This window comes from Sturnira hondurensis, unplaced genomic scaffold, assembly GCF_014824575.4.
Source record: "Sturnira hondurensis isolate 20B ecotype Veracruz unplaced genomic scaffold, ASM1482457v3 Scaffold0015509, whole genome shotgun sequence".
Classification (NCBI taxonomy): Eukaryota; Metazoa; Chordata; class Mammalia; order Chiroptera; family Phyllostomidae; genus Sturnira; species Sturnira hondurensis.
This window is the reverse complement of record NW_028088140.1, coordinates 9,638,540-9,655,131: the sequence shown is the minus strand read 5'-3', so window position 1 is coordinate 9,655,131 and position 16,592 is coordinate 9,638,540. Positions and strand designations below refer to the sequence as shown.

The following is a 16,592-nucleotide window of genomic DNA, read 5'->3' as shown; positions in this document are numbered from 1 at the left end:
CGGGATTGAGCACAGGCCTGCGAACCAAAAGATCACGGGTTCGATTCCCAGTCAGGGCACATGCCTGGGTTGCAGGCCAGTTCCCAGCAGGGGAACACATGAGAAACAACCATACATTGAAAAAAAAATTGTAGGTTGCAATCAGCATTTTTTGAATAAATGAAAGAGAATGAAACATATAGCTTTCAATATAGGGAAATGTTGTTTTGCTTTAATTGTATGTGTTCACTGAAATATATGAAATATATTTCATATTTCCTGCTTTGAATTATGTTCAAAAGAGTTTGAAAGCCATTGCTCTCAATTATATTGACTCTGGCCTAATGGATCAACCTGGGGAAGGGTCCACGTTCACATTTCCTTTCTGAAGGGAATAGGGCAGAGTTATCAGCCTCTCGCAGGCATGAGGGAAGACCAAAGAAGCACATTACCATGGAGAAGCACATTACCCCCAGATGTTTATTCAAGTGGGTGAGCAGCTGAGCTGAGAGCCTGCCATAGGGCCTGGGGGTCTGTGGTCTGCAACTACAGAAGCAGCAGGAGGCAGAAGGGAAAGGAACAGGGTGAGATCAGGAAGGCAGAGGTCATGGAGCAAGGCAGTGAAGGACCAGGGCACTATCTCTGACATGTGACAGTGAGTTCCTCTCCTTTCCTTGTGAGGGCAGGAGACTTGGCCAAGAAAGGTAAGGCCAGGTGTCAACGGGACAGCTTCTTACATCCTGGTTCTTCTCTAACCTACCCCACGCTCAAGATTTTGTTTCTAGCCTGAGGTCCTAGTTCCCTAGTTCAGGTTAGTTACACCACTTTCTTCCTCTAGCCCACATCCATGATTCAAGAGGCTCAAACCAGCCAGTAAGACACTTGGGTCTGGCTTCTTACAGTTTGAGTTCCTCTCTTCACAGTGAAGTCAGAAGAGCCTCCTTGTCTCTTTGCTAAGGCTTAGACCTGGTAGGGGATAGAAAGCCATTGATTCCAAAACAAGACAAGCTCCCCCTATGGAAGCCAGAGATGCAGGAAGATCTAATGGGGTGGGTAGTTCTAGAAATAAGGAATATGGGTTAGGTAAAGTCTGAGTACTAACAACTCTACTACCCCAACTACCTTTGGGGCCAGCTCTCTATAGGGCTCTTGTACACATACCCCAAAGTTCAGGGGCCCAGTGGATGAATATCTGGGGCAGATATTAGAGATATATCCAAGGGCTTGCACTGGGTAGTCAAGTGTAACTGATTTCAGACATTGGGAAGCTCAGAAAAGATAACTAACAGAGCCCTAGTCCTGTGAGCTGCCATTCCTCTTCCAAACCACACTCCTACTATGTAGAATTACTGTGTTCAGTGTTTCTTACCCCACTGAACTGTGAACACGTGTGTGCAGAATTAGAGAGGTAGGCACCAGCCAGGCCAGATAACCAGTTGGTGGGGTGCAGTGTCTAGTCGTGAAAGACGGGGAGCCCAGAGGCGGAGTGAGAGATGTGGGAGTGAAGGCAGTGGAGCAGGTTTGGCGGGAGCTGGGGCACAGGTGGAGAACAGTAGGCTGCAGCCCTTGACTTGGCCGGCTTCTACCACGCCAGGGGCCCCACCTGGAACCGCATTTTGCTTGTGTCATTTTTCTGTAGTCCTGATTTGGCTTTGCTCTTCTTGGGAGGGCAATGAGAGAAAACGGAAAGCAGAGCCCTGAGGTCCTGAGTGAGCTCTGGGAAAACTGGGGGATAGGGAAGTTGCCAAAAAGCAGGGAAGAATGTGGCCAACTGAGGGCAGTGGAACAGCAGGGTCAAGGCAGTGACAGAGGTACAAAGTAGTCCCCAGCTACCTTGCTGTAGTAATGTCCCCATTCCCCACATGGCTGTTCCCTTAAGTTACAGTGCTTCCTGCAGGTAGGGGACTGACTTGGGACAGCAGTCACTGGCCAGGCTCTTGGTACAAAGGCAGGAAGGGCAGCTCTGGGAAGGGGCCTTGCAGCCGCAGCACTCCGTGCTCCAGGTCGATACAGCACTGTGAGGTATGGACGGGAATGTGAGCTTGTCCCAGCAAGTAACCTCCCTCCCAGCCCCCTCTTTTTGTTTCTCCTCCCACTTCCCACAGCTTTCCCCTGCTCCTTGCTTCCCCCTGTGTCCGTTCTCCTGGGCCCCCCCGTCAGTGAGGGATCCCGTTCTCCACATTTTTCACTTGTGGGCAGGCAGATCAGGAGCCTCTGAAGAAGCAAAGGTGCAGTGGCATCTTTATCATCAAAACCTGACCCACGCCTGTCTCCTTTCTTTCCCAGCCCTTGGTCAGGCCCCAAAGTGCTAGCATCCTCCTTACCTTGAGAGAAAGCAGAGTCTGCAGTCCAAGACAGAATTCAGGACTCTCCACATCTGCAGGAACCATTTGAAAACAGAAGGTTCTGGAGGGTACCTGGGGGACACTGCTGCCCTCCTGTTAGCACATGCCCCTTCTTTGCCCTCCCTCCATCCCAGGTCTGAGAATCTTGGCACAGATATTGGGGATAGTCAGAGCATCTTTGGGGACAACTTGTCTGGTGCTGGCAGGGCTGAAGTCTGCCTTTGCCTCACCCAGGACAGAAAGGTCGGAGAGGTGGGAAGTGGGGCTGTTGATGGAGGGAGGACTTACCCACTACCTGGGCTGAGCATGCCACGGTTTGCTGACCTAGCTGCAGCTCCAGCTGTTCCACTTGGGTGGGGGGTTCAGGGGCCAGGCTCCCCCCTGAGGCTTTTAGGACCCTCTTCCCTAACCTGTGTGGTTGGTAAGCAAGGTTATGGCCACTACAACCCCACCCCCATCCCTTTTGTCAGCTAATGTCCCTCCATCCCCACCACAGTTTGGGTTCTCATACAACCCCTGGCTCCACACAGGGGAGTCCCAGGAGACTTGTTTTCTCTGCCAGAGCCCCATCAACTCTTTGGTAAATAACATCTTTATTAGATATAGTTCATATACCAAAAGAGTCACTCTTTTAAAGTGTACAGTCAAGTGGTTTTTTGTATGTTCAGAGTATAGTCACTACTATCTAATTTCAGAATATCATCACTCCCCAAAAAAGCCCTACCCCCATCCACTATTTTGGGCCAGACTCTTACCCTAGGCGGGTGAGGCATCCAGTGGAGATCTGGTTGTAGTGGGTGCCTGTGTCCACGGCCACCCTAAGCACCTGGTCCTGGCACTGAGAAAAAGGGTTGTGGGGGATTTAGTGAGTCCCAGGAGAATAGACTGGGACCTTCAACTTCCTAGCCTTGGGTGGTTCCCTTTTAGAAACCAGTAAAGGGAATGAACTGAGTCTTTAAGAGGCTTTGTGGGACTCCTACAATTGAGGCAAAATTGGCTCAAATAAAGGGATCCAAAAAAATTAAGTGAGTTGCACTTTGTGGTGAGTCCATCTGTTTGGAAACAATTTGATCAGGAATGGAGATCAGTTTGTTTAAAGGAATTCTTGGTAGGCTGAGGGCCACGCAGTTAGAGAATCTAGTTGGGAGTAGAGGAGCGGCGTGGAGACTGAGGCACCTTGTGAGGAAACTCAGATGTGGGAAAGAGAGGCGTCAACCACGGGAAGCAAGGGGAGACACGTTCGTTTTCTTTTGGATTTATACAGACATTTTGGGTTACGCTTGGGTATCACAAACAGGCGGTTTTCTCATTACAATCATTTAGTGAGCATATACTATACACAGATGTTGCTGGGAGGCACAGCAATGAATACTATTCTTTTGGAGTCTAGGGGAAGTGAAACAGAACTACCGTATGGTAGAAAGTGTTGTCAGTAAAGTGCCCAAGACATTGAGAAGGAGAAAAGGCTATTTCCTAATGGGGAAATCAAAAGGTTCCAAGGAGAAGTAACATTTGAGCTTAAAAGACTGTAGAATGTGGATATAAAATGATTGCAAAGCAGGCAGAGGAAATGCTGAGCAAAGACCATGGCATAAAAGCAGTGGGCATCTATTAATTTATTAGGAAAGTTCCATGCTGGTTGGTGGTCAAACGGCTCCAGAGACGATGAGGCCCTCACATAAGCTTTTTTGCGGGATGGTTGCATTTTCCGTCTGTGCACACATGGTCCGTTATGCAGAGCACTCTGAAGGGCATCACACATCACATGCAGAGACCATACTTTGATACAGGAAAGGGGAGTCATGGTGGTGATGTGAAATTGCAGAGGAAAGATGGTCAGAGGCAGAGAATAAAGGAGACAGGGGATCCCATTTTTTTTCCAGGCTTAGGGGAGAGGTTCCTTTTCTCCTCCCTCCTTCCCTCACCACCCAGGGCAGAAAGGAGTGGGTGGAGTGAGCTAGTCACAGGCAGCATAGTTAGTGAAAGCCAGTGCCCTGGGAGGTTCTCACCTTGCAATTGACTAGAAGAGCTGGAATCTCTGGTGTGCTAGTCTTCCTCCTGTTCTCCTGGCCATGAATCAGGGCCTGCCCCAGGGGAGACTCCCCCTGACTCCAGCTCTGGTTTCTCTCTACCAGGCGTCTTTGGATCACACTGTGCGGCTGCTGGCTCCATCACAGAACAATGAAGGTAGATGGGTCTAAAGCCAAGTATCCAGGCTGCTCAGTTCCCCCACCTCAGATATCCCAGGGTGCTGTCCCCAACCCCACCCCATCCTGAGTCTCAAAGGTGTAAGAAAGGGGCAGGAGCTCACCGGAGGCTCCCAGCAGTCAGAGCATCACAGCAGAGTGAACCATAGGTTCACTTAGAAGTGAACCTTCTAAGTATCAAACTATGCCATTTTTCCAAGCCCCCAGCGGATTGCTCAGTGTTGAAGAAATGGAAAGAGAACAGTCCATCTAGTTTAGACTGACGAATATCAGCTCATAGGACATTTCAGGAACTAGTATTGTGCTTGGGAGAAATTCTCTTTCAGATCTACAACAAGCTATTTATTTGGGGGGGGACATGTTTCCCCCTTTGAGCTCATTCTTCAATGGGTTGCAGGTCCTAGGGGTTAATGGTGCAATGAAAAGAAGCGAAAGCAACAACAAAAAAGAATTAAGTTAAAATCCTTAAAACTAGAATGCTGGAAGTCATCCTTTGACTCTCCTTCACCCGTAACCCCCACACCCTTCCAATCACTTCCTATATTTTACCAGTTTTGCCTCCTGTGTTCATAGTACATCCCTACTTTCTATTACTGCCTTTATTTCAGACTCACCACAGCTCTCCTGGATCACTGGGATGCCTCCTTATGTTCATAAGAACCTGCCTTCTGTACTGTCGCCTCTCAGGTACACCTGCTCCAAGTCAATGGTTATCTAAAACCCTTGTTATTTAAAGTGTTCTCCTCACACCAGCAGCTTTCACATCACTTGGAAGCTTGTTAGAAATGCAGGAAAGCTGCTGAATCAGAAGCTTCATTTTAACAAGATCCCCAGATGATTCCTGTGCACATTAGAGTTTGAGAAGCACCCAAATAAAACAAAGCTAACCATGTTACTCCCAGGTTTAAAATCCATGAAAGCACCCCTCTCCCCTTTGCTTACATGGTAGAGCTCAAACTTTTTAAGGCAATCCACAGCTCAGATGACCTGGGCACTGCCCAAATCTGCCTCTTCTCCCCTTTCCCATCACACACTGCTTGGCTCACCCGCCCCAGCTACCCTGTTTTTACTGCTTGCACCAGGCTGTTTTTCCACCTTTGCTTCTCCTCTCTCCTATTCCTGAGACTGGATGGCTAGCTCAACAAACTTTGTTCAAGAACTAACTATTCATGGGATTCCATGTGCATCTGGTAATTAGTGCAGGTTTATCTCCTCCAGGAAGCCCTCTCTGACTTCTTTGTGCTCTTCCCTCCACACACAAGGCTAGGGTAGCTCCCTTAGTCATGCTTCTCACAGATGTCATTTGTGGATTTCACTCCCCCCTTAACTTAGAGAGCCCTTGAGATCATGTCTGTATCTTACACATTTTTATATTCCAAGGCTTAGTTCAGCGTAGTTACTCAATAAATGCTTGCTGAAGAATAATGTATCCTCCCAGCCTCCATGCATGCTTCTCCACCTGCCCTCTCTCTGTGGGAGCCTGAGATTGTTTTTCCACCCATGGCCTAATGAGGCCCTTGAGGCTGCTCCCGTGAGCAAGGCTGCCAGCAGAAGACCCAACTCTGGGAAAAGGGCAGTGAGCTTTGGGACTGACCAGAAAGAGCAGCCCTGCAGTTTCCAGCTCTCCTCCCACCTGTCCCATGGGGATGACCCTTCTCCAGAAGTCATATTGGATGGTCCCCAAAGAGTAGGGGTTATAAGATTCTAGCCACTGGGAGCCAGAGAACCTCCTTCCCTGTTCCCTCATTTCTCAGCTGTGCTTACTATGCTTGCAAGGAACAGCCCCTGGAGTTTCTCTGAATTGAAATCTTAGTCTGATCACTTTTCCCTTTGGGGGCCTGCTGGGATAGGGCTGGGAGACTGCCTAGCCTCTGGGCAGAGTTCCAGGAGAGGGCACATTCATTTAAGAGGAAGGTGAAAGGTAGGGCTATGGCACAATGGGTAGTAAAGGCCCGTGATTACCTCTAGGTTCCCAGGTGGCAGGGCTGCTGGAGTGGCCCGAGACCCCCCCCCCCCCGAAATGGCTCTGTACCCATCAGGTTGCAGGAGTTTCCACCCTTCTCTCAGCTCTAATGAGGAGATGGGAGAGTGAACAGAATGCTCCCAAACCTTGGTACAAAAATCTTTCTTCTATAAACAAGAAGCTAGATATGATTTTATGTTCTCTGGACCCTACAGAGCTTCCTTTCTCTCTCAGGCTAAATGAAATAGTAGCTGAGTGAATAACAGCATTTGGATAGTGCTTTCTCTCAGTCAGGCACTATTCTATGTTCTTTATGGGTATTAGCTCATGCAGAGCAGGACCTGAATCCAAGCAACATGGCTTCAAAGCCCAGGGAAACCCATACATGCAGTTGTCCCCTGACCCACTCACCCCTTCACTGTCACTGCCCCACCCCACCCCCTCTGGAGGCTGAAGTTGCTTCAGGGAATGGAAGGAAAGGAGCCTAGAGGGAGGTTTTGGGGGAGGAAAGGGACACCCAAGGAAGCCGGGTGGCCTCACAGGAGCTGTAGGGAATCCTGATGCTTTGGCAAGGATGGAGGACTTCAATGCTTCACTCTGACCCCTCAGAATGAAAGCCAAATGAGTAGCCAGCCCAGGTATGAGGGAGTACGGTTTAGGGAGAGGAAGGCAATCACAGCCCTAGACTGGCCAATCCTACGCCCTCTCAGCTGTAAATGACCGCTCCAGAGGCTCCTGTGTGCCTGAAAACCTCTACTCCTAAACAGCGGAGCTCACTCCAACATAAAACCTGGATTTGAGAGGGGAAGCTGAGCAATGAGAATGGGGTCTTTTAGCCACCAGGTTCAGGGAATATCCCAGTGAAGAGCTGAGAATGGCCAAAGGGAGCCCTTGGGTTGGGGGGACTGCCTGTCTCCCACTCTCAGTGAGGGAGGGGAATCTGAAGGCTCAGGGTCTGTGCTTAAGTGTCCTTACCCTCACCCTCTGGGTAGGGGGTGGGGAGATGGAGAGAAAGGGCCAGAGGAGTTCTCCAGGGTAGGATGGGGAGAGGGCTGCCTCACCAAGTCCTTGGAGGTGCCCAGCCTCTTGAGGCTGTCCAGGGGCAGCAGGTCAGCAGAGTCCTTGTGCAGGAACTGGGTGGCCTGTTTGAGCCTGCGCTGCTGGCTCAGGTGGGCTCGGTCTCGAAGCTCTGCCTCTTGTCCCCTCCTGCTGGAGTCTCCCCCCTCACTCCTGGCCTCCTGCCTGGTGCTCATGGCCCCTGCCAGGCTTGTTGCGCTTGATGAGCCGGGTAGGGGCTTCTGAGGGGTCCTCCCCTCTGTCCTCTCTGCCTTCTGTGTCCCTGTGGTTCCCGTCTGTCTCTGTTCCCGGTCGCAGCTCTCCTGACTGGAGGGTCTCAGAGGGAGGAGCAGGAAATAAATAAATAATGTTCCGAAGCAGCCGCGTCAGACACCAATTCCCACAGAGCTCAGTAGAGGGAGTGAGGTTCCATTGGAAAAATCCAGCACTGGAGAGAGGGCGGAAGGGTCTACAGCTGGCGGGCTCTGCAGCGTTTCCGGTTCTGGGGCCTGGCCAGGGTAGGTGGTGGCAGGGGGCGTGTGTGTGCCCGCGCGCGCGCGCGCGCGCGAGGGGTTGCGCACAGATGCCCATGCCAGGTTGTTTGAAAGGTGGTATTTGTTGTGTGGGGGTGGCAGCCTGTGTGGGTGTGCCTGGTGTGAGTGGGATATGCAGGCCTGTGCAATCGTGGTTGGGGCCGTGATGTGTCCGGCAGCCACCGCCCCTCCCTCCACTCAGGGTTCTTGCAGCCCAGGGTTAGGGTGCGGACCAATCTCTAGGCTCGGAACCAGAGTGGGTGCTGCAGCATCGAAATGTCCTTCCCTCCTTTCCTCCCCCGCAATAGGAGACCTTTCTGGTCTTAGCCTTTTCGTGTGACCTGTGTCAGGTCTTTATTTTATTTACTGTGGGGTTTCAGTTCCAGGGGTGGCAAGAGCAGCTCTGAGTCTCCCCACAAGCAGGCCCAGTCTCTCTTCTGTCTTATATAAGGCTCCTCCAGTCCTGGCTCTTTAAAAAACTGTTGTAATTCAAACATGCAGAAAGTTATGAAGAAGAACCAATAACCTTTACTTGGGAGCCTCCTAAAAAATAATAAACTGTTACAAAAATAGCTGAATCTCTGCTTACACCTTCCCTTCTCCCCACCTAATGTCCCTCCTGAATTTGGCGACTGTCGTTCCCACACCTGTCTTTATTCTCATGCACATGAGAATGTCTTTATTCTTCATGCACATACATGTGTGTGTGTCCTGAGCGACAGAGCATTTAGTGTTGCCTAACCTATTGTGTTTATTCTTCTGCAACTTGTCCTTTTTTGTGCAATATTTTATTAGTGAGATTCATCCATGAGGTATGCATAGCTCTAGTTCATTCACTTTAACTACTGTACAGTATCCCTCTATATGAATACAGCATATTTAGGAAATTTAGGTTTTCATTCTTTTTCTTGCAACCAGTGCTGCTGTGAACTTTTTGCATGTCTCTCCTGGGGACACGTATAAGCATTTCTCTAGAGTATATACCTAAGGAGTGGAATTGCTTCCCTATTTATGCATAATTCTAGATTGCCTTCCAAAGTATTTATACCAGTATACATTGCAGTCAGTAGTGAATGGGGATTCTGGGGCTTCACTTCCTTGCCAGCACTTATATTGGACTTTGTATGACCCTGGCTCATCTGTCTTCAGATTTTTCTCTTCCAGCCTTTTGTCTTCACTATCATCAAAATGCTTTGGTCAAGCACCTGCTCACATGTGTTGGGTGCTCACAGAATGAGTACCCCACCAAAGCCCTGCTCCTTAGGGACACAGTCTGGTGCAGACAGCACCAAGGCACATGCACATTCAGACAAACCAGATGCCCACTGGTCTTCTATGGACCAAGCCTCTTTGAAGCACTTTCATAACCACTACAATGGTATGAGAGAGAGTTTTGTCACGATCCCCATTTACAGATGAAGGAAGTAGCTATGTGTTACGCTTCGATTTGTGTCCCACCCAGTTCAAATGTTGAAGTCCTAGCCTCCAGTACCTCAGAAGGTGATCTTGTTTGGAGATAGGGTTGTTACAAGAGGTAATCAAGTTAAAATGAGATCAGTAAGGTGGGTCCTAATCCAATATGACTATGTCTTTATTAAAAGGGGAAATTTGGACACAGAGACACAGAGGAAGAAAACCATGTGAGCACAGAGGCTGAGAATGGGCAATTCATCTCCAAGTTAAGGAATGCCAAGGATTGCCAGCAAACCACCAGAAGCTAAGAGATATACATGAAACAGATCCTTCCTCATAGCTCTCAGGAGGAACCAACCTGGCCAACACGTTGATCTTGGACTTCTAGCTTCTACAATTGTGAGACAAATTTCTCTTCTGTAAGCCAGTCAGTTTCTGGTATTTTGTTATGGCAGCCCCAGGACACCCATATACTAAGATTTAGAAAATTTGCCCAAGACTCAGTTATTATAGGGCAGAGCTAGGCAGCAAACCTTTGTGTTCTGTCTCCCAGGTTTTGCTCAGTTTCCATTATGCCAAAAGGAGAATACTGACAGAATGATAAGCATGGAATGAAGACCAGAGTATGGTATGATTCCATTTATCAAGCTCCGGCCCACCAGATCCTGGCTTCAATTAGACTCAGTTTTAGTGGAATATTTCAGCTCCCTCTCATGCCTTTGCTATCTATCAACACCACACATTTGCCTGAACAGAGGTGGAAGAGGATCCACTGACATGTTGAGCTGGTTTCTGGTGGTGGTTTCCATGGGATTAATGGTGTGCATTGACAGATCAGTGAGTAACCTGCATACTGTGATGCTGTGCAGACCTCAACACTGAAAGGTATATCCTCCAACTTTGTTGTCAGCAATTCATTTCTTAGGTTTGAAAATTCTTCAAAATCTTCAAGAGTCCTTTATTAATTCAATTTTTGGAGGAGTAACACTCTCTCTTTTTTTATTTCTTACTTTCCTTTATTGTTTCCAAACTTTCTTTTTTTAAAAAATCTATTTTATTGATTATACCATTACAGTTGTTGTTCTAGTCTCCCGCCTTCATTCTCCTCCACCCTGCACACCCCCTCCCCCACCATTCCCCCCCTTTAGTTTATGACCATGTGTATCAAGTTCTTCAGATTCTATATTTCCCTTACTATTCCTGCCCTCCCCCCTATCTATTTTCTACCTACTGTCTATGCTATTTTCTGTACTTTCTCCCCGCTTCTCCTCCTCCCACTCCCCTGTTTCTAACCCTCCATGTGTTCTTCATTTCTATGGTTCCCCTCCTGATCTAGCTGTCCTCTTGGTTTGCTTTTGTTTTAGGTGTGGTTGTTGATAACTGTGAGTTTGCTGTCCTTTCACTGTTCATATTTTTTATCTTCTTTTTCTTAGATAAGTCCCTTTAACATTTCATATAATAAGGGCTTGGTGATGATGAACTCCTGGAATTTGATCTTATCTGAGAAGCACTTTATCTGCCTTTCCATTCTAAATGAAAGCTTTGCTGGATAGAGCAATCTTGGATGTAGACCCTTGGATTTCATGAATTGGAATACTTCTTTCCAGCTCCTTCTTGCCTGTAAGGTCTCTTTTGAGAAATCCGCTGACAGTCTGATGGGAACTCCTTTGTAGGTGACTGTCCCCTATCTCTTGCTGCTTCTAGGATCCTCTCCTTCATTTTAATGTTGGCTAATGTAATTATGATGTGCCTTGGTGTGTTCCTTCTTGGGTCCAACTTCTTTGGGACTCCCTGAGCTTCCTGGATTTCCTGGAAATCTATTTCCTTTGCCAGACTGGGGAAGTTCTCCTTTATTATTTGTTCAAATAAGTTTTCCACTCATGGTTGTTTCTTTTCCCCTTCTGGTACCCCTATAATTCAGATGTTGGAACATTTAAAGATGTCCTGGAGGTTCCTAAGCCTCTCCTTATTTTTTTTGAATTTTTGTTTCTTCATATTTTTATGTTTGGTCATTTTTTTCTTCCTTCTCGTCCACTCCCTTGATTTGAGTCCCAGTTTCCTTCCCATCACTATTGGTTTCCTGTGCATTTCCCTTCATATCAATTAGTTTAGCCTTCATATGTTCTTCTAATTTGTGACAAATATCAACCAGTTCTGTGAGCATCCTGATCACCAGTGTTTTGAACTGTGCATCTGAGAGGTTCGCTATTTCTTTTTTGCTTAGAGTTATTGTCTCTGGGGCTTTGAATTTTTCTTGAGCCATATTTTGGACTGTTCGTGCCAGTTACCTATGAGGAGCGGAGCCCTAGGTGTTCACTAGGGCTGGGCAACTCAGTGGCTGGGTTGTGACGCTATATGTGGGGGTGGGGTCAAAGGAAACCAATGGTGGTCCCCTCTGCCTCCTCCTGCCACAGGGCCTGCAGTCCATCTCACTGCTCACTCCTTTGCTGGTTTATCTGTGCGTGCGAATGTGCAACCACGGTCAGCCTGCCCTGCACCCTCACTGGGTTCACCGCTGGGGCCTGTGCAGTTCGCCGCTGGGGCTTGTGGGGGTCTGTCTCACTGCTCACACCTCTGCTGGTTTATCTGCGCACGCAAATGTGTGACCACGCTCAGCCTGCCCCACACCCTCACTGGGTCCACGATGCTACCCCAGCTGCCTGCGTGCCTGGGTCACCTGGGTCACCTGGGTCGCCTGGGTTGGGGGATCCTTCCTGCCTGACCCTGCTCTGCTGCTGGCTCCGCCCCTCTTACTGGTCCCGGTTGAACAGTTCGTTGTTGTAGGACTTCTGTATAGTTCAGTTTTCTGTTCTTTGGCTACATCTTTGTTTACTAAACCTTTGTTGTATTCAAACTTGGTTGTGGGAGAAGGCACAGTGTTTCCACCTACACTTCCATCTTGGCAGAAGTCCCCTGGAGGAGTAACACTCTCAATGAACAAGAGTGAGATGACTGCAGGTGCTTAGCAGGGTTGCCTTGGGCCAGCCTGGTAACATGGAGGAGATGCCTGTGTACTTAGGTGCACTTCATACTGTAGGCTGCATTCCAGGAAAGACTAAATGTGCCTTTGGATGGGGTAAGGTTGGGGGGCATCAGTTTCTGTTCTGCAGTGGGGCTGATAAAGCCTTTATTGCCTGGCCCTAGGAAACACGTTTGCTCAGGAAATGCCATTTTCTGGAATGTAGCTGAGTTACCCTGAATTTTGCATGTTCTGCAAACTAGGACTACCTCATTCATTATCTATCTCACTGTGTTGGGGTGGGACTTAGAAGTAGGGAGGTGCTCTTTTAACTTTTTGTGTCCCTTGGTTTCTTCCTTTGCAAATTTGTTCTTTACCCAAAGTTGCAAGGTGAACAGGAATGTTCTCTCAATACAATATTCTGAGCTCTTTTTTTGTCAAGGGCTAAAGACATTTTTTTTTTGTAGGATGGTGAAGAGTACCAGGGAATGTACTATAGCAAGTCTGTAACCTCAGCTGGGTTGTCTGTATCTTTATCAGTAATTCATCTTGGATCCCTCCTCTCATTATTTTTTTATCCATTGAACTCTAATGATGAGACATAGAGCCAGAAAACTTCTAAGAACACTGTGAAGGAAGATTAGACCATTCTAGATTGTAAAGAAGCAGAAGTTTTTCCTTTCCAAGGTGCTTGGGAGCTATCTATAATTTCTCTTATTTATTTCATCTTGTGGTTTACATAGAAGTGAATGGACTCAAATTCAGAAATATTATGAGAAAAAATGGGAATGTACTATATGACTCCCTCACTACATTGGTTCTCCTCTGAATTATAACAAGTTTTCTTTTCAAAATGAATTCAGTCAAAAATATGTATTGAGCACCTACTATGTGTCAGACACCGAGGTAGACCCTTGGCATGTAGTAGTAAACCAAATGAAGTCCCTACCCTCATGGAGCTCACATTCTCATGAGGAAAGCAGATAGTGAACAACTAAATTCATAATGTCAGGTAGTGGTAAGAGCTGAAGAAAAATAAAGCTGGGTGAGAGGCGAGCATGATGGGATGGGGCTTGGGGTGGCTCTTTTAGAGCAGATGATACTGTGCAGGGATAAGAACAAGGTGAGGGAGAGAGCCACACGGGTACATGGAGAAGGGGTATTATAGACCGAGAACTTGGAACAGTGCACGGTAGGCCAGGACAGGACTTATGCTGCACACTGCACCCCAAGCCAGATTTCATCCTGTCCATCCCCTCTGTCTGAGCTGGCTACTCCTGTGAGCAGTTACTCACACCAGTAAGACAGACAGGTGGGCTAAGAAGAGAACAGAGCTACCCCTCTCCCCCAGGATGGAACCATTTTCTTTATCTCCTGGGCACAGTGCTCCTCCCACCTGGGTTAACCTCCCCCAAACACTGAATCTGACAGACCTGAAGTAGAGCATGGAGCACTGCCGAGTAGGTTCCAAAAATTGCCGAAGGGCAATGTGCCTTCACATTTCTAGCAACGAGGAAAGCTAAGAATGCCTCCAAAAAGGGAAGGTTTTCTTGGCCTTTACCCACATAGGCCCTTAATCATTCTAGAGAACTTTCTCTATTTAGATAAGACCAGACAATACCTTGTATTTACCATTGGGTGTCTGACTGTCATTAGCAATTCTAGACTTGTGCTGATCAATACAGTGGCCACAAGCCACATATGGTTACTAAGCACTTGACATGTGGCTAGTGTGTGCTGAGATCTGTTGTAAGTGTAAAGTACACTGGATTTTTAAAACAATATGAAAAAATGTGAAATATCTCATTAGTTATTTTTACATTGATTACATTATTTTGTTGCCAATATTTTGGATCTATTGGGTTAAATAATATATAGTATAAAATGAAATTTAACCTGTTTCTTCTTACTTTTTTAAGATGGCCACTAAAAAATTAAAGTTATATATATGGCTCCACAATATTTCTGTTGGACAGCACTGTTCTAAATATATTCACAGCTCATTTCCTTGAACCTGATATAATCTGAATTCTGGTCATGGTGGAGGCATAGGTAAACATGACTCACCTCCTTGCACAACCACAGCAAAAATTACAACTAGACCACGAAACAAATATCACTCAGAATCGTCAGAAAATCAAGCTGTGTGGAAGTCTGACAACCAAGGAATTAAGGAAGCCACATTCATTAGACAGGTAGGAAGCATGGAGATGTGAGACACATGGAGAAGTGCAGAGAGGTGTGGAGAAGTGGAATAGGCAGTCCCACACCCATGTGTGGTGGGTGAAAATCAGGATGGATACCTTGGGAATGAGGGATTCCCAGCACCACACCAGACCACCCAGCCCAGGGTTCTAGCACTAGAAAGATAAATCCCCATAACTTCTGTCTGTAAAGACCAGTGGGGATTGGGGCGGCCAAAGAAACTGAAGGATTCTCCCAAGTCTCTTTTTAAAGGGACTTCAATGAACTTAGGACTTACTCAGACTCACATCCTCTGGGCTTTAGCACCAGGGCAGTGGCTAGGAGGGCACCAGTGGCATACAGGGAGAAAGTGAATTGTTTGGCATCAGGGTGAGTACCACGAAACAACCTCCTCCCGGACAAAACTACAAAGGCCAGGCAGCAGCATTGTCCCCTTTTTCAGCCCTTCCCCACACAGAGCCACAGAATGGCCCCAGGGGTTGTCCCACCCTGTCAATTACATCATGTTCCCCCCATTCACTTAACAGGGAGCTTTTCTACAATAGGCCACACTACTAAGACAGGGAGTCAAAGCAGCTCTACCTAATACACAGGAACAAACACAGGGAGGCTGCCAAAATGAAGCAGCAAAGAAACGGAGCCCAAATGAAAGAACAGAACAAAACTCTAGAAAAAGAACTAAACAAAATGGAGATAGGCAATCTATCAGATGCAGAGTTCAAAACACTGATTATTAGGATGATCAAGGAACTCATTGGGTACTTCAACAGTATAAAAAAGACCCAGGCAGAAACGAAGTTTACACTAAGTGAAATAAAGAAAAAATTACAGGGAACCAACAGTGGAGGGGATCAAGCCAAGAATCAAATCAATGATTTGGAACATAAGGAAGAAACATTCAATCAGAATAGCAAGAAGAAAAAAGAATCCCCCCAAAATGAGGATAGGCTAAGGAGCCTCGGGACATCTTCAAACATACCAACATTTGAATCATGGGGCTACTGGAAGGAGAAGAAAAAGAGCAAGAAATTAAAAACTTATTTGAAAAATAATGAAAGAAAACTTCTCCAATTTGGTGAAGGAAATAGACATACAAGCCCAGGAAGCACAGAGAGTCCCAAACAAATTTGACCCAAAGAGGCCCACACCAAGACACACCATAACTAAAATGCCAAAGGTTAAAGACAAAGAGAGAGTCTTAAAAGCAGCAAGAGAAAAGCAGAGACTTACCTACAAAGGTGTTCCCATAATACCATCAGCTGATTTCTCCAATCCATACTAACCAGGCCTGACCCTGCTTAGCTTCTGAGATCAGATGAGAGTGGGTACATTCAGGGTCATATGGCTGTAAACTGTCAGCTGACTTCTCAAAAGAAGCTTTGCAGGCTAGAAGGGACTGGCAAGAAATATTCAAAGGCATGAAACTAGGGACCAAACAGCCAAGATTGCTCTACCCAGCAAAGATATCATTTAGAATCAAAGGGCAGATAAAGAGTGTCCCAGACAAGAAAAAACTAAAGGAGTTCATCATCACCAAGTCATTATTACAGGAATATTAAAGGGATTTATTTAAGAAAAACAAGAACAAGACTATGAACATTAAAATGGCAATAAATTCACAATTAACAATAATTGAAGCTAAAAAACAAACTAAGCAAACAAGCAGAACAGCAACAGAATCATAGATATGGAGATCATTTGGAGGGTTATCAGCTGGGAGGCAGAAGGGGGAGAATGAGGGAAAAGGTACAGGGATTAAGAAGTACAAATTGGTAGGCACAGAATAGACAGGGGGATGTTAAGTACAGTATAGGAAATGGGGAAACCAAAGAACTTATATGAATGACCCATGGATGTGAACTAAGGGGAGGGGATTGCTGGAGGGAATAGGGGGTACTGGGTGGCTAAGGGGAAAACATTGGGACAACTGTA

The 16,592-nt window shown here is 46.9% G+C and overlaps 1 protein-coding gene across 1 annotated transcript; it reads right to left on the bottom strand.

Annotated features, from left to right (window-relative positions):
* Positions 1–459: 459 nt before the first annotated feature.
* Positions 460–7,912, bottom strand: NRIP2 (nuclear receptor interacting protein 2; the record flags this gene model as incomplete). Its single annotated transcript, XM_037064739.1, has 6 exons — positions 460–1,994; positions 2,304–2,356; positions 2,613–2,734; positions 3,080–3,162; positions 4,334–4,486; positions 7,556–7,912. Coding segments are annotated over 6 exons (861 nt in total), but the record flags the coding sequence as incomplete, so codon positions are not given.
* Between the last annotated feature and the right edge of the window lie 8,680 nt (positions 7,913–16,592).